We start from the raw sequence: 18552 nt of genomic DNA on the forward strand, positions 1-18552 counted from the left end.
CAATGAGAAAGGTGACCAGCGCGGTCTATCAATGCCACACGGCGTATACAGTGCACTCTCTCCCCACTGTGATGAGTGGTGATGGCATCAGTGGCCAGACCTGCTCCAGGCTGATAACCCACGATGCGAATTATCTAGCCTGCACAGTGTTACCTGCAATCCCTAATCGCTGAAAGGTTCTTATTGAGGTGCAAAATCTCTAAATGCTGATCAGAAGCTTAGGGCACAATCATTCAGAAACAATGCTTTGCTTTAGACATTTACCAAAGCTGTAAATTTGGCGTTGTGGCTTTTGATTTTGAGAGGGCCCAGGCTTGGGGAAGCACTGAGATGTCCCGTCCTGGCAGGTTACATCTTCCATGAGAGTGGTGGGTCATTCTGGAGCTGGGAGTAGTGGCTTATTCAATCATTGACAACTCACTGAGCATTTCCTATGTTCCAGAATATGTGCTAAATGCCGCAGATCTTGGTGTTAAAGGACAAAGTCTTTGACCTCAAAAAGCTAACAATTTTGTAAATAAAGTTGACAAACAATTTCTGTAAAATACAACATATATTTTTATTTTTCAGTGGAGTGGCACTCAAGGCAGGTATAAGTGGTTAAGTACAGTTCCCAGGATCATGTGGTACTACAACTCAGTCTTGGGGAACTAACTGGAAACGGCCAGGGAGAGTGGGGAGTGAGGGGCGGGCATCCCAGTAAGGAGGACGGCCGTGTGCAGCCTGGGGGCAGGGGGGACAGTTGACGGCAGCACCAGCCCCGTAGGTGATGCCAACAGAGTCCACGTGTTTTAGAAGCTTCTACAGCATTCCAGGGCAACTGTGCTTTTTCCTGGAGACAAGGGGAAACTATTTTAAACATTTATGTAGACAATGGGAAAATCAGATGTGTATTTTACACATATGACTCTCCACAGTGTAGAGTTTGGAAGAGAGAAGCCAGTAGCAGTCAGACCAGATGAGAGATGGTGAGGGTCTGGTTACATAGGAACAGTAGCCATAAAATGCATGTTTCCAGAGAGGCTGGACCACACAGTTCAAGTTATGTTTCTGCAGGTCAATTAATTGTCTGTATTGAATGGCTGTACGCATGTAATGATAAACATCCAAATGAAAAACGAAAATCACAGTGCGGTTTCCAGATGTTTTATCTATGAAGCCCAGCACCTGGAAATACAAAAACATCTGGGTGACTGACTAGTTACCGCTTTTCTCCCAGCTATTTTGGCCTCACACAGGCATAGACCAAATCACTTGTTCCTACATTAGTAGCAGCGAAAAGCTGCAGTAAGAATCACGTTGTTAGTAGTACTAAGAGTCATACAAACAAATCACACTAATCCAGGGCAAATACTTGTTTGAACTGAAATTGTATCTGAGCTACTGAAACGCATTCTTACATTTGCATCAGGATCACTTTGCAGCTAAAGTGTTTGAACTGCATTGTTACAAATGGAGCTGCAGTGTTTAAAATAATGGTTTATAACCATTAAGAATTTGGAAGTAACCTGGGTGTATAGAAGATGAAGATATGAATTTTATTTGAGTTATGAAATAAAATTTAGAAAAGGGTTGCAGAAAACTGGTGCAGCCACTGTAGAAAACAGTACGGAGGTTTCTCAAAAAACTGGAAATAGAACTACCGTATGACCCAGCGACCCGCTCCTGGCATGTATATCCAAAACAAGCCAAAAACACTAATTTGAAGCAATATGTGCGCCCCAATGTTCACAGCAGCACTATTTACAATAGCCAAGATAAGGAAGCAACCTAAGTGTCCATCGACAGATGACTGGATAAAGAAGAGGTGGTGTGTATACACCGTGGAATACTACTCAGCCATATAAAAGGATGAAATTTTGCCATTTGCAGCAGCATGGGTGGACTTGGATGGTGTTACACTAAGTGAAATAAGTCAGACAGAGAAAGACAAATCCTGTCTGATACAACGTATATGTAGAATCTAAAAAATAGAACAAACTAGTAGAATATAATAATAAAAAAAAAAAGAAGCAGACTCACAGATACAGAGAACAAACTAGTGGTGACCAGTGAGGCGAGGGGAGGGCGAGGGCAAGGGAGTAGGAGGCACAAACTGTTAGGTATAAAATGAGCTACAAAGATATGGTACAACACGGAGAATAGAGCCAATGCTTATAATAGCTATACATGGAGAAAAGCCCTTAAAAATTGTGCCTCACTGTATTGTACACCTGTGACTTATATAATATTGTACAGCAGCTATACTTCAGTTAGAAATAAATTTAAAAATTTAGAAGAAATGTTAGCCACTTTTAAACCACTGTTTTGGCTCTACATGTTAATACTTCTCAGCAAATACAGATGACTAAAATACTAAGGGACATAACCGATGTCACATCCCCTCAGCCTGCCTCACGTGCGGTGGGGGTCTAGTAAGTGCCAGCTGCCCCCACTCAGGGAGCCCTGAGGGAGCCCGGAGGGTCGGACGTCCCCGGGTGAGCAGAGTTCTGTTCTTAAAGTCGTCATTGTTCAGTGTTGTTTCAGTAGAGGACCAACACATTACAGCCTGAGTTGCTATATATGTTAAAAAAAATTGTGTGAAACATTTTTTAAAAGAATTGATCATTTTTTGTCTTTCATACATTCTTGGAAAATAAAAAGAGGCACCTGTTCTTGTATTATTTGACATGGCAGAAATAGATACTAAAGTATGACTGAAAAGCTGTTTCAGAGACGAAATGAGGACCCAGATCATCCACTGGCCCACTCGGCGCTCTCCCTCAGCCTCACGGATGCCACGTCAAACAGACACAGAAAGTCTTGCTCAAAGGCTCAGTGAGAAGGAGCCAGGCCCCCGTGCAAGCCGCTTACCCTGCGACCAGTGCCATCCCACAACTTTCCATCTTCACTGACATGGAATTTAAGTTCTTTTTCTTCTCAGAAATGCTGCCGTCCCTTCTCACTTCGGGGTTTGTAGAGGCTAGTCACTGTTCTAAGTCCAGGTGCTGGGAGAATGTCCTGCTGCATCTTCCGTCAGGAAGGGGGCCACGAAATCCATCAAACTACTAAAAACTTCTGAGTCATTTGAAAATCCCTCAATATCATTTTAACACACAGTTCACCGCCCTGGATAATAGGCACAGAAATAAAGATGGACAAATACAGACAGCCTCCCTTTTGTGTCTTTTAAAACCTATATGCAGATTTGATCGTTGTGTATCAAATATTATTTTGACAGATTCACTAAGTCAGTTTGCTCTCTCAGTGCGACAACTTTTGTAAATCCTAAACTTTGTTTGCTTAGTAAACAATCTTCGTCTACTATTTGGGGGGATTAAATGTAATGTTACCCTAAAGTGAAGTAGTTTCCACTAATATCACTCATCACATTGCATGTAAGTCACAGACCGATTTTCCATTTAAAAATCGTATTTTACAACACTATAGAAAAATTTAAATTTAAAAGTTTCTATGCAAAAGGAGCACTCAAGGAAATAGTTGCACATCACTTTTGTACAATAAATGTTTGAAAAGAACAAGTATTTCTTTTTTTCTCCAGCAAACACTTAGTGCCCCCCAGGTACTATCATAAGCACTGTAGAATGCATTGCAATTGTTATCATTATCTTCTGGGGGCAGTGACAACCATTTCTCCTGCTTTTCAGGTGAAGACACTGCTGTAAGGAAAGGTTAAGGGACTTGCCCAAGGTCACACAGCTGACAGAGGCTAACCCCACCCAGGCTGTTCGGCTTTGAAGTCTGAGCTTTTTACCCACTGCTCAGTATGGTGCCTCATTAAACTAAGAATTTAAAAATAATTTAAAGACATTGGCCAATCCCTTTCAGGCTCCCAACAAAAGTACAGTAAACAATAACTTTGTTCTAAAAATGATTTGTTTCCCTGGACTCAAAAACCGCAAGCTGTTGAACAGGATCTTTCTTTGTAAGTAACAGCTGCTCTGCTTTGTGTAACTTCCCACAGGCATGCCAGAAAGTTAACGTCAATTACAATTAAGGAGGAAAATTATTTTGGGCAACATCACATTTGACAAGGGCTTTGGTAAATGAAACGTTGCCAAAGAGCGAAAATGTTAACACTTGACTAAAACTTTTCTTTTTTTCTGTGTTGACTTTTGAAAAAGGTGTGAACTGTGAGCTGGAAATTGACGAATGCTGGTCCCAGCCCTGCCTGCACGGTGCGACGTGTCAGGATGCGGTGGGGGCTTATTTCTGTGACTGTGCCCCCGGGTTCCTGGGTGAGCGCTGTGAAATCAACACCGACGAGTGTGCCAGCGAGCCGTGTCTCCACGGAGGGCTGTGCGTGGACGGAGCCGACAGGTAGGTTTTCTCCTGCGTTTGGGTCGCTGGCATGGAGAGGACTTGCTGACCGATGAACCTAGCTGACACCGCTCTGATGAACCTAGAGCTCTCGCATCCACGGCCTGAAGTGTTCAGATTGCTTTATACTTTAAATGACCAAAAGTTGTAACATTCAGATTTTATTAAAAAATGCATTCTTTGGAAGTCATCAGTCTCAAGAAGGAGCATTTTCCAAGTCATTTTCATAACAGTTTAGAACTGCTTCTATGACAGAAAAGTGCCAGCTTTCCAAATCCATGAAACAAAAGGGATCTCTCTTCCCTTTCCATTGTAGATGCAAAACAAAACAAAACAAAAGCGAAAGATTATTCTCTATGTGAATATAAGCTTGCATTTATATAGTAGCAAGCACATAAATCAAGCGACGAAAAATAAATCCTTTAGGAATTTTATACAAACAGTGTTGGAAAGGTCAGTGATAGCAAATTAATTGTATCTTGAATTTCTAAGTGTTTGGGGAATTGGTGAATACTTTTGAGACAGCAGAATGATAAGTAGCCATGTGATTCTGTTCAAATTAGAGTCTATCATTGGCTTTTCAGCAAAAACAAAACAATAAAGTACACCTTAATAGCATGCATATAATAAATTTGGGTAACAGCAGTTGAATTCATATAAAATATTTTTTTAAAGAACTTTCTAATACTTACTTAAAATGCAGGTATTGCATTATAAAACGCATGACAGCTTTTAACAGCATCAGCCCTTAACAGATTTTTGGTGGCTCCTTCAGGAGCCAGAAGACAAGGCGGGCATTAAAACTCCCACGTGACAGTGAGTCTGAAGTGCTGGGAAGCTAGGTGAGCCCACAAGTCCAGCCAGTTAATTCTTTGCAAAAGGAGGACTCAGATCCAGCTACCCTTAATTAATAAGTGAGATGTAATTTATTACCAAATCTGGATTTTGCAATGAATCAGACTCAAAAGGGTAGCAATAAAAGGCATGTGCACTTCCAATAGATACAGGAAAGTCATAAGATTTTAAAATAGAGCAACATGGGAGAGCATCTCTTTTGTAAACGATAAAGCATCATGTTTGATCATATTCCACGTCTCGCCAGTGACTTTCAGTCATACCCAAATCATTCTCCAGTGTCACGAAGATCGTTCCTGGAGACAGGTAACTGGCCAACACATAGACAGACAGATTGGCAGTTTCCACACCTTTGCTCCAGATGAAAAGAGGAGACTCTCCCAGCCCTGCCTCACCATTTCCAGAAAGTGTCAGGACAGAAGTGACAGAAACGCAGACAGATCAAGGCTGAAACCTGGCCAGCTTCCTCTCTTCACCTGGATGCGCGACACAGTAATTACTCTCTTGTGTCTGTATCTCTCTTACTGCCCGGATTTCGGCAAGGGCAGCAAATACAACCTGACTTAATGTTCCCACAACAAAAAATTAACACGTTCGCTGTGAGGTACGTGGGCGAGTCAGAAACTATACCCCATGGAAGGTTCTTGCAGACAAAGGAAGACATGAATGGAGACTCTGGTTCCATGAACTGAGGTCCACTTGCCAGCCTTGAGCACGGGGCTCTTGTCTCGAATGTCTCCCATATGGTAGATTGTTAGTAGGTATTCTTAATTAGATAAATGGAATAGTGAATAGAGAGTCTCTAACTAGCAAAATGATGTATAAAAATTATAGCCACTTACTTACTGTATTTGCTAATATTTCAGTTTCCTTAGTGAAGTCTTAATATCCGTGTTAGAGGTAAATGGACACACAGCTGCGGTGAACAGGACTGTTCCTCTTTAAAAAACCATAGGTGTCCTTGCCCCCAGACCCTCACTTTATCTAAGCTGGGTGTGTAAGCCTATGTTTTTGTGACACAAAGTCCTTGAGGAGATGCTGTCTAAATTGAAAGCCAGCTTTTGATAAAGTGACCGACTTTCCCCATCAGATTCGTATTTTAGGGCTGTCAGATAATCCCGCTCAGTCAATGAGTGATTATAAACAGCAAGACTAAAATGTTCCTGTAGTCTAAAAATGAGAGAACGTAAGTCACAATGTATAGAATGAGAACTTTTCCTGTTTTTTTTTCATAATTTATTGTTTCATTTTTCATAAGGGACCTTATTACTGGGCTCTCTCTATAAAAACGTGCCGTGATGGTATAAATCATTCTCTACCGCCCTCACAAATATTAACAACTTTATTTTGACCTGTTTAGTAGTTTTAGGCAGTATTTTCTGCTGTTTGGCATGCTGTGTCTGTTCTTTATATGCACATGTAATTATCCCAACAACTCCAACAAAGGTATGAGTGTCTTCAATTTATGATGATGAAATTGAAGTAAACAATCACGGTTTCCAGATAATTTTGACTGAAAGCTATGTTATAAATTTTCAAAGATAGTAAGATATTGATACGGAAACGCATAATGCTCTCAGGCTTGTGGCGATAACTCCTCGAGGTTTTTGATAAGTATTAAAACCAGGCCACGGGTCTGGAGTTGATGGACAGGTGAAGAGACGGGATACAGATATTTGATCTCAATATGACCAAGAGATGACATGAAAATTTCACTTGACTCTCCAGCTACAGCTGTAACTGCACAGGAAGTGGATTCACAGGGAAGCATTGTGAGACCTCGATACCTCCATGTTGGTCAAAACCCTGTCACAATAATGCGACATGTGAGGACAGTGCTGACGGTTACACTTGTCACTGCTGGCCTGGTAAGTGACAAAATAGCTTCCACAATATTTTTTTGTTTGTTTTTTGCTTAGAATAGAAGCTAATCGCTTACGGAAAATAAACTGAAAGTTCTTGTTGATAAACGTTTAAAACCAAGTCTTTCTTCTAGTTCTCGTCATTTAATTGTACCCTTCAGTGCTCACACCAACTCGCTGCTGCGCTGTGCAATGCCTAAAGCAGATTACCAAGCTGCCCAGTGATCAGAATTTTCTAGAAGAAACAGAGAGGGGAAAAAAAATTCAATGGAAGGGTCAGTTTCAGCATGGTCTTCATGGAGAAAGATTCACTGGAAGATGCTTCCTTTTCCTGCAAGATGATTGCTTTGACACCTAGAAAATATTAACACTCATGAAATAATATTAAAATCCTAGGAGCTGGTATTAGAATTCGTGGAGTCAGTCAACATGATTATGCTGGTCCCTGTAGAGGGGACAGAAAGACATTCCAGAAATAGGTGTAGTCTCCTAGCCACTCACAACGTGAAGAAAACATAAGCTGAGCATATATAAAGCAGAACTAAAAATGACCCTGAGAAGGTAGTTAGACTTGAGCGTAGAGGTGATGCCAGAATTGGTAGGAAAGAGTATGTGACGTTGAATCCAAGAGCCACCTGTAAATATTGATGTTAATTTTGGCAAACAACCTGCTTGACGTATTTTCACCAAATTCTTACCAGGATTTTATGGCTGGAAATGAAAGCATTTCGCTCCTCTTCTTTTTTGAGCCATTGGAAAAAAATGATAACCTTATGATTATTCAAAATCTAGCTGTTATAAGCTTGCTGATCGTCTGTCTCCTCCCTCCCCCACCTCAGCTGATTGTCTAAGGAGGGGGCAAGGCAGGGCTGGGGAGGAAAGCTGGAGGCTGAGCTCAGTCCAGGTCACTAGTAGCTTCCGACGGAAAGCTGTCTCATTGCCTAAGGAACAGTTAACATGCTTTGGTTAAATATATTTTGTAAGTAAAAAACAAAACAAAGAAACAAACATGAACACACAAAAGGAAGTTTGGAATCCTCCTGTGGCTCAGAAACCTGTGTGCCACGTGTCTTCCCACGTCCAGGTAACAGAGTGTGCACACCTGTTATCCTTTGCTCGTTGGCTGCGGTCAGTAGGATGGTAACACTTGAATCAACAGGCCATCCATAATACTGAATTTTTTTCAAAACGTGTTATTGCACATTCTTGTCACCAACCATCACTCAGCATTCAAGCAACACTCTAGAGAGGACCTCTGTCCAGAAGCAGAGGCTGGGTGCACAGTCTGGGAGCAGGACAAGTCCACCATTTGCCAGCTGAGGAACTTCTTGATTCTGGAATTCCTCATCTGCCAGCAAAGGGTAGAGAAACCACTGAGAGTACTGTTGTGAGGAGTAAAATCATTAAAATAGAGCCTGGCAGGTAACAGGTACTCGCACGTAAGGGGAGGGGGGGCACCCTGGTTAGTAATACCGAGTTCTGCACCAGGAGGTGGAAACTGGGCATAAGAGACCTTTGTTCTCAGAGGGTCTGGGAGGGAGTCAGGCAGTTGAGAAGAGCTGTCTGAAAAAGACCAGGGTGTGTTCCATTCATTCAAGCGACACGGATTTCAGCACAAACTATAGATACACCAGGGCCCTGGGGATCAAAAAGCTGTGGCGCCTTCTTCCAAGGAACTTAAATTCTAGGAGGGATATAGTGTGAAAAAACTGTGTACAGTACAGTTTCAAGCACAGTAGAAAGCCCTAGTACATTCTGTGGATGGGAGTAAGGGGAGAAGTTCTGGGACGGCTTGAGCAAAGAGGCAGCAGCTCAGAAACTTGGAAGACCTCTAAGCACATCCCAGAAAGCTGCTCGCCAGCGGGTGGCTGGCCTCGTTACCGCCCTGCGCCTCGGCTTCCTTATGGACTGATAAAGCAGAGATGATGGAATGATATCCACCCCCGCCAAAAGTGCTGCTGTGGAGCTGAGTCCAGCAATACGGAAGGAGCTCCCAGCTCAGCCTGCGCCCCAGCAAGCCCTCCAGAAATGTCCACTAGATGTCTGCAGACTAGGAGATTGACCATTCTAGACCCATGGCCAGCACAATGGTAGCTCATTGCTTACTTAAGGAGAGAAGAGCGGAAGGGGCAGAAGAGGGAGGGGAGAAAGAGAGGGCAGCAGGCGGACGTGGAGAAGAGCACTTGATTGTTCAAAAGTGCCGGACGACGTACAGCTAACGGTGGAGAGACGGGGCTGGGAGCAAGAGGAGACTGAAGCCAGCTCGCCCGCTGCTTGTCTGCCCTGCAGACTCGGGTGCCAGGAAGTAACACAGTCTGACCTGTTAATTTAAAGCGAGCTTCCTGGCCCTTTAGTGCAGGACGATTGAGAGGAGGGGCTCATGGCAGAGGATCCAGTGGGAGAGCCCTGCAGCGGTTCACACAGGGACAAGACGCAGGTGGTGAGGGTGGAGACGAGGGCGTGAATGGCCAGGAGAGCCCCTGGGGGTGGAAATGAACGGGGATGGAGAAACGGGCACAGATTTAGGACAGTGCTACTTGGGAGTTTCTCTCCTGGGTGATGATGGATGAGGATTTTGCCTAGAGAGGAAACACAGAGTGCCTTTGTACCAACCCCCACAGTTACATATGAAGTTATATATAAAGTTAGAGAAGACTTAATATGACCAGCTACCCTCCATCCAAGGAAAGGAGACCACTCCTTTGGTCACAGGACCACTGCCACGGAACCCCACGATGGCACGAATTCACTGCTCCAGTTGCCTGGGGTCCTCATTTCAGAAGTAATTAATCACAAGAAGTGTCAGTCACCTTAAATGCTTATCTTGAAAGATTTCCTGTTACCCAGGGAAGATTGGAATTTTTAAAAAAAAAAAAAAACAACATAATTTAAAAACCCTGGGGTCTTGATTCAGCATCATATTGTTTCCTTTGTACAGGGTTCTATAGAAAAACTTGTTAAAACTATTGAATGTAGCCTTGACTGAAGGAATCTATTTATATACACGGTTAAAGGAACAGTAAACAAAATCCCTGCAGGACCTCGTGGTGGGGACGGGACTGGTGAGGCCATAAATCAGAAACTTCCTAACGTTCAGAACAGGAATAAGATGACGTGTGAGCTGGAGAGCGGAGAAGAATTTATGAAGGTTCTAAATTACCTCCTAACCTGGCCTGTGTGTGAGTCTTGCAACTTAGAATGAGAAGAAAATGAAAAATGGTCAGAACTTTCTTTAGTCAGCCAACTGTAGCACAACAGATACCAGTTTATAAAAACATGTTGCAAAAACCATTATTTAGTGAATATTTGCAGATCCTCAAGTATGAAGTAAAAGCTCTTTAAAAGTAGACATTCAGGCTTAAGAGACTGAGTTGTGGGAGACGGGCAGGGTCACTCCAGAGGGATGTGGGATCTTGATCTGACATGTGCTTTTAGTTTCCTTTTTCAGCTCTAAGTTCCTTCTTCGGATGGGTAAGAAAGACCCCAGGGGTCGAATGTGACAAAGATATTGTATTGCTAAGCAACAGAATTTATGTGGCGGTTACAGTTTGATGTAGGACTCCACCCAGATTTTTATTAACATTACAAAATGAGCTGTCACATCAGAGTCTCATCATCTGCTTGTAAGAGTTCATCAGTTCTCTGGTTTATTTGCTAAACTAGGATTATAATCTGAGTTGTTGGTTAGAACTGTCTGACTCTCAGTCAGGCGTTGATTGGAGGTCTGCCACTCAGGCGTTGCCCAGTCCTGGAGTGGAGAATAAAAAAAAACAGAGTCCCTGCATTTGTGGAGTTTTCAATCTGTTGAGGAAGACATCTATATAAATAAATAAATTTAAAAATACAACCATAAAAATAAAGTTTGCAAGAAAAATCATTGTAAAGCAATGAAGGAAAAGAATTGGGTATGTGAGAGAAGACAAAAGGATGCTGTTCAGATCTGTCCACGAGGCAAAGACATGTTGAGAAAGTCACACAAGTCTGACAAGCAGAGTTACCCAAGCATGGTCTGGGAGGGGGTGTTGTAGGAGAGGGACGTTGCAAAGGCCCTGGGGTGGAAAATATCCTAGTAGAGGTGGGAATGGGCAGATAATAAGGGGCCATTTAGGTTAAGGATTCTGAATTCTCTTTTATGTGAAAAGTGAAGCCATTGAATAGTTTTAAACTTAAGAAATTCCATGATTTGATTTATAAGTTTTACAATTTAGGATTGTAAATTTTATTTTAAAAACGTATTTCTCAGCAGTTAAGTGACATGACAAAATCCCTGGTTGAGAGTGAAGTCACTTGTATCAAAGTCACACTGTGTTCATTTAAGGACTTCACGCATCTCCCTCACCATCTCACAGCACAGCTGATGGTGCCCTGGTCACACTCCCGAGTGCTACATTAGCGTCTTATTGAATTCACACTTTTGGACGAGCACTCAGCAGGGCACAGAAATGCTCCAAGTCAATGAGGAAAACAACCTAGTGGACAAATAGAAAGAAGATATGAAACGATAAAATAATTTTTGAAATACTGAATTCAGTAGTAACTGGGGAAAATGTAAACCAGAACAACAATGAGGTATGATTTCTTTAATCTAACCGTCAAACACATTTATTTGGTGGTAGCAAATATTAGCAGAGGTCTGGGGCCTCCTACACACTCTTCCAGCACTGGTCAGCATGTGCATTGTACAATTGCCCTAGAGGTGCGCCAGCATCTATTAAAATAAAAAAATCCATAACCTATAACCCCAAGTCCCCACTCCTAGGCATAGACCCCAGGGTTAGACGTTTGCACGAGCACGTGTATATAATAATATTCACTGCAACATTGTTTCTAATAGCAAAAAGGTGTATAAACTCACTAAGGGAATGGAAATGGTCAAATTGGGCACATCCGTGTTATGGAATACTTAGCGCTAATTTAAAGTTATGAGTTAGATCTGTTATGAACATGGATAGATTGTGCAAGGAAGTGAAAAAAGCAAGTTGTAGAGGAATGTGTGCGGTACAGTTCCAGTTATGTTAATATACACACAACAAATATCTACATGGATCTATTTAAGAGATGGATATGTATATCAAACCAAGAAATCGTTCTGGTATGGATTTTTTTTGTATTTAATATTTAAGTGTTTTATGAAGTAGGAAATCATCCATGTTTTATTATTTTTATTCTTCTCCCTGATCAAATGACCCAGCTGAATCCATTCAAATACAAAGTAATTTTTTATTCTGCCTCTCTGAGTGCTAGGAAATTGTCATTTACCTTTATTCTGAGTTTTAAAAGCAGAATTTAAGGTGGATTGTGTGGATACAGCTTACTTTACAGCTATTTTCTGGAAAAATGTATCTTTTTTTCTTGCTTAAAATGCAAACAATTGGAATATTTGAGGAGTTGGAATATTTAGTTAAAATGTCCAGGTTAAATCAAGGTTATCCAGAAGTTCCATTTTATTTCAAACCTTATTCATCCAATCTTTTTTTGTTTTCAAATTGAAGTATAGTTAATTTATGATGTTGTGTGGGCTTCTGGTGCACAGCATAGTGACTCGGTTATACATGTATATATATATTCTTTTTCGTGAGAGGTTATTATGGGATATTGAATAGAGTTCCCTGTACTAGACAGTAGGACCTTGTTTATTAATTTTGCATATAATCTTTATTAAAAGCATTGGTGGACATGACACCGGTGACTCCCAGTCTATTATGTCTGAAGTTCATGGGCGCCTCCCTTACCAGACCGCCCTCCCCAGCTCCTCGAGCGGCGCCCATCGTCCTGTTGGTCGGAGCCAGCGCGGTGGCTGGCCTCCTCCCGGCACGCGCTCAGCGGCTGAGAAGCTTCTCTGCACCTGTCCCCCGCAGGATACACGGGTGCCCAGTGTGAGACCGACGTGGACGGATGCAGCAGCCACCCCTGCCAGTCGGGCGGGCAGTGCGTGGCGCTGTCCTCGGAGAGCGCGCGCGGGCGCAGCGCGCGGCGGCCTTCTCCCTCCAGCCGCCCCCAGGCCTCCGGCTACGCCTGCGTCTGTCCGCCGGGACTCACAGGTGAGGCCGCGGCCCGGGACGGGGAGGGGCCTTGCGCTTCTGGCGTTCCATGGCAGATGCTGCCTTCACCAAAACGGGGCCGCAGCAGGAGGGGCTGTGGGCGCTGAACTCTGCGCGGTGGTGCAAAGGGTCCTCCTGGTGAGCCTGAAAAATACCTCATTTCACGTGTCCTCATTCCTCAAACCAGGGGGAAGGCATCAGAGGTAGGCAGAGCAGAGGTGATGAAGGGGGAATATTTGTATACGTTGTGCTGGGAACTGGACGCCAGCTCAGATTCCTCAGCTTATGAAGAGAAAATGTTGGGACTTTTTATGTTAATGTCATAATGTTAAATTTTATGTTATTCAAATTTGCTTTTAAAAAAAGTCATCCTTATTTATACTCACCCTGAGAACAGTCATCTAGTCTCAAGGAGTCATCTTCCTCTGTTCTCTGGCTAACGTTTTTCCGTGTGTCCCATTTCAGCGACTCTAGCTTTTTCTGCAGCATTTTTACTCTAAAACCCAGAGGAGATTTGCATGTATGTTTTCCAGTAAACAATTGTGTTGTGTCTGCTCCCACTGCTCGAAATTTTCAAAAGTTTGGAGATGGTTCTGTATTTGGTAATGAGAAGCAACTTACCTACAAGTGCAGAGATACCACTGAGAAGACGAATTACAGTCTAGATTTCTGTATAAGTCCCTTCTCAGTAGATTCAGTGATACCCGAGGAAAATATTTCTGTTGTTTTGGGGGATTTCTGAGAAAACAAATAAGGAATAAGAAAAAAAAGGAGAGGGGCTTACTGACACTTAGTCTTCCCTTTCTATTTTTTAAAAGATTTAAAAAAATTTTTTTTAATTTTTTATTTTTGGGGGGGAAGTAATTAGGTTTATTTGTTTATTTATCTTTAACGAGGTGCTGGGGATCGAACCCAGGACCTTGTGCATGTTAAGCATGTGCTCTACCACTGAACTGCATACTCTGTCCCCTCTCCTTCCCTTTCTCTTAATGTTTCAGTTTTTAAGTGTAATGACCTTTGATTCACTGCAGTGTTTGCTGTAAGGTTGCTGAGAAGATTTCCTTATTCACTGTCCCCTCTACCAACATGCATGGGAGAAAAGCCCCCCCCCCCCAGTGTCAATATCAGGATAAGTATTATTTTTCCTGAGTAGCTTCTAGCTTCTACCTTTAATAAAAGGCATGCAAATAAATTTTGATAAATGCAAAAAAGCATGAAATAAACCTTGCGATACATCACATTTCCCAACAATGTAAGATGCTAGAAATCTTATAGGTAAAGTGGCTTCTACAGTCATATAGGTTTTTCTGGAATGTATTTATTTTTTTTACCCCACACCTGGGATTATTAAAATTTCCTGTTTCTGTTTCTTGCAGTTGCCTTTTCTTTCTTTCTTTCTTTTTTCTGAATTGTTTGATCCTGGTATAGTGTATTATTTTTGCCAGGTACTTTAAATCCTTTTTGAAACAAGGCAAGGGCGTTATAAATTTGTTTTTGATTTGGTTTAGAATAATAAAGAGGAGAATCTATCAAAGTCAGGGCCATTGCTAATATTGCCCCATCAGATACAAGAACGTGCTTGACCAATGAATCTGTGGATCCAAACAGGAGAGGCAATGAAATGTTCCCGGAGAGTGTGTTGGCCTTGATTTCTGAAGAGCAGACAAGAAAGAAGTCCTGGCTGCCCCAAGTCTCTATGACTTAAGGAAACTGTTTATTTTCCACTCATGTGAATTCCAAAAATGGGTTCTCATCATCAGTTGTCCCTCAAGTGATGATCTGAGGTCACGGGCTCCTCTCTTTTTTTTTCCATCTTCAGAATGTGGTTTCCAAGTTTACCACACTCTTTTGCAGCAACCCACTGGAGGAGGAAAGAAAATGGAGCATGGCCTCTAGCAGGTTTCTGTGGACCAAGCCCTAAAAGTGGTGACTGTGTCTTCTGCGTGCGTACCATTATTCAAACTTAGTCATACAACCACATTCAGCTGTGGCAGAGACTGAGAAATCTAGTTTTGTGGTATACCTAAAATGAAAAGAAAACTGTCCATGGACAGTTATCCATGTTGCCTTCTCATTCTTTCGATGTTTTCTTTGGCAAAGCAGAAGTGTTTAATTTTCATGGAGTCATGGGTCATGCCTTCAGTGCTGCATCTAAAAAGTCAACTCATCCAAGTTTACCGAGGTTTTCTCCCATGTGATCTTCTAGGCGTTTTGTAGTTTTGCATTTTATATTTAGGTCTGTGATCCAGTTAATCTTTGTGAAGGGGTAAGGTCTGTGTCTAGATTCATTTTCCTGCTTGTGACTATCCAGTTGTTCCACCACCATTTACTGAAAAGAACACCTTTGATCCATTATATTGCCTTTACTTCTTTGTCAATGACCAGTTGACTGTATTTACAAGAGTCTATTTCTGGGCTCTCTATTCTGTTCTGTTTCCCTATTTGTCTGTCCTTTTGTCTATACCATACTGTCTTGAAATCTTGAAGTTGGGTAGTGTCCATCCTCCAACGGTGTTCTTCTCCTTCAATATTTTGGTGGCTATTCTGGGTCTGTTGCCTCTCCATGTAAACGTTAGGATCAGCTTGTTGATGTCTATATAACAACCTGCTGGGATTTGGGTTGGAATTTCATTGACTCTATACACAAATTTGAGGAAAACTAACATCTTGGCAATATTGAGTCTTCCTATCCATGAACATGGGATATCTCTCCATTTATTTAGTTCTTTGGTATCTTTCATCAGAGTTTTGTAGTTTTCCTCATATAGATCTTATACATATTTTGTTAGATTTATATCTAAGTATTTCATTTTTGGGGTGCTAGTGTAAATGGTATCATGTTGTTAATTTCAAATTCCACTTGGTCATTGCTGTTAGGTAGGAAAGCAATTGATTTTTGTATATTAACCTTGTACTCTGCAACCTTGTTATAATCATTTATTATTTCCAGGAGATTTTTTTGTGAGTTCTTTCAGATTTTCTACATAGATGATCATGCTGCTCCCTTTTACAAAATTGTTTGTATGGTATGCCTTTGTCCATTCTTCTGCTATCAACCCACTTGTCATTGAATTTGAAGTGAGTTTCTTGTAAATGGCAATGTAAAAAGCATATTATTGAGTCATGCTTTGATTTTTTACCATTCTGTCAATCTCTGCCTTTTAATTGATATATTTCAACCATTTGCCTTTAAGTGATATGTTAGGGCTGATATTTTAGGGCTGAACTGTGTCATTTAATTTTTTTTTTCTGTTTTCTTTGTTTCTCTTTTCTTGCCTTCCTGTGGGTTTACTTGTCCATTTTTTAAAGGATTTTATCTTGACTTTATAGTATTTTTGGATATACTGTATTGTGCAGTTTTCATAGCGGTTGTTCTGGGTATTATAATATAAACACACAACTCATCACAGCCTGTTGGTATTAACAGTTTACCATTTTAAGTGAAGTGGAATAACTCCATTTCCATTTAGTTTCCTTTATTTTTTTTTTTTTTTTTTGCATTTTGAACTATTATTGTCTTAGGGATCTGATGGTATTATAATTCTTACTTTAATCACTACATACGATTTAGAAAATTCATGAAGAGAAAGGTGATCTATTTTATTTACCTGTCCTCTGCATCCTCTCCGTTGTTCTTTCTTCCTTCCTTTTGCCTCAGTTCTTATTTTACCATTTCCTTTCTGTATAAAGAGCTTCCTTTACAATTTCTTTAAGAGTAGGATGCTAGTGTCAATTCTTCTACTTTTTTTTTTAATCTGAGAAAGACTTAATTGCCCATTTGTTCCTGAAAGTTAGTTTGCTGAATATAAAATTCATGGTTGACAGTCCTTTTTTTTTTTTTTTTTTTTCAGCACTTGAAAAATTCTGCATTACTTCCTTCTTCACTCCATGGTCTCAAATGAGAAATCTGCTGTCTTTGAAATTTGTATTTCTCTATAGGTAATGAATACATCCTTTCTCTGGCTTCTTGCAGAGAAAAAAAAATGTAGTGATGATACCTTCAACTTTGTCTTTAGTTTTCAGAATTTTATTTATGATGGGTCTTGGTGTCAGTTTATTTGGGCTTGTCCTATTTGGAATTCACTCAGCTTTTCACGTCTGTGTACTTATGTCTCTTTCAGCCTCACTATCTTTTCCTGCATCTGCAACTCCAAAAATATAAGCTGTGGGTATTTTGCTATTTTCCCACAGGTTCCTGAGTCTCTGTTCATTTTTTTCCCTCTATTTTGTTTAGAATGGGTAAATTCTGTTGATCTGACCCCAAATTCATTAACTTTATTCTCTTTCATTTCCTCTCCACTACTGAGTCCATCCAGGGAATTGGTTATATTTCTCCTATTTCATTTTCCAGTTTTATAATTTCAATTTTTTATATCTAATTCTTTGCTGATATTTTCTAGTTTTCCTTTTATCTCAAGAGAATTTGTAATTGCTTATTTATTCTTCATAATGTTCACTTTAAATCCTTATCAGATAATTCCAACATCTGATTCAGCTCAGACTGAGTTGATGATGTCGGTTCATTTTCTTTTCTCACTTGAGTTTTGGTTTTCCTGATTCTTGGTATGATGGGTGATTTTCAACTGTATCTGGGACATTTTGGATATTATGTTAGAAAACTCTGAGTCTTGTTTGAATTTTTTTCATTTTTGCAGGCAATCACCCTTTAGTTTTGTCAAAGAGGTCCTGGCCTGCTTTTGTGGGCCGTGTAGGTCCAATGATCAGGGTTCCGGCGGGGTTATTTGGTCTGTGTGGTTTCTCTGGGGTCCCACCCATCTCTGCTGATGATATAAATGACATGGTTTACTTTTTGCAAGTTATACATATTTGCCGTTCTGTCACTTATCAGATTAAAATACAATTTCCATCATGATAAAAATGTATTGTGTATAATACATTTGTGACAGCTCTATTCAAGGAAACCATTAGAGTTGTTGAATATAGCTACAAGCTATTCCAGCTTTTAAATTATAATTAAGGATGTATTTATGACTCTTCCCTACATGTACAGTTACTTTCCGTATTGAAAATGGTTATGGTTACATATTTAGTGTAACTTTTTAGCTTTTTACAGTGTAAAAGTGAAATACACCAGAGTAGAAATTAACTGAGAGTCCCAGAAGACAGTACTCAGGGAGATAGAAATGAAGAGAGCTTAAAGCCATGGAAAATGAGAAATGGCTGAAACATGGTAATAAGGAGGCAGAGGATCCTAGTGAGAGGAACCAAGCCCCGCCAAAGGGACACTAGCCTTTTATCCAGGTTGTCTTCTGGGACATTCAGCAAGTAAAGCAAGCTAAGCCCAGAGAAACCAAAAGTCTCATCCAATGAGATAACTGAGCAAAAATCTGAAGATCCATTTAGGTATTTTAATGAGCCGAATTGAAACTTAGAAACTCCTGGGTCTAGATACAATAATGGTTATTATTCTCTAATTATCTCAAAATCATTAAAAATAATCTTTGGCAAAAATA

The 18552-nt window shown here is 40.8% G+C and overlaps 1 protein-coding gene across 4 annotated transcripts in view; it reads left to right on the forward strand.

Moving 5' to 3' along the window:
- CRB1 (crumbs cell polarity complex component 1) overlaps window positions 1-18552 on the forward strand; it is a 130767-nt gene that overhangs the window by 35780 nt on the left and 76435 nt on the right. For all 4 annotated transcript variants that reach the window (XM_032466796.1, XM_032466799.1, XM_032466797.1 and 1 more), the window contains exons 3-5: window positions 4125-4320; window positions 6904-7043; window positions 12896-13078. In XM_032466796.1, the coding sequence (XP_032322687.1) occupies window positions 4125-4320; window positions 6904-7043; window positions 12896-13078 (519 nt within the window). The remainder of the gene's footprint in view (window positions 1-4124; window positions 4321-6903; window positions 7044-12895; window positions 13079-18552) is intronic.

Source organism: Camelus ferus, chromosome 23 (assembly GCF_009834535.1).
Source record: "Camelus ferus isolate YT-003-E chromosome 23, BCGSAC_Cfer_1.0, whole genome shotgun sequence".
NCBI lineage: Eukaryota > Metazoa > Chordata > Mammalia > Artiodactyla > Camelidae > Camelus > Camelus ferus.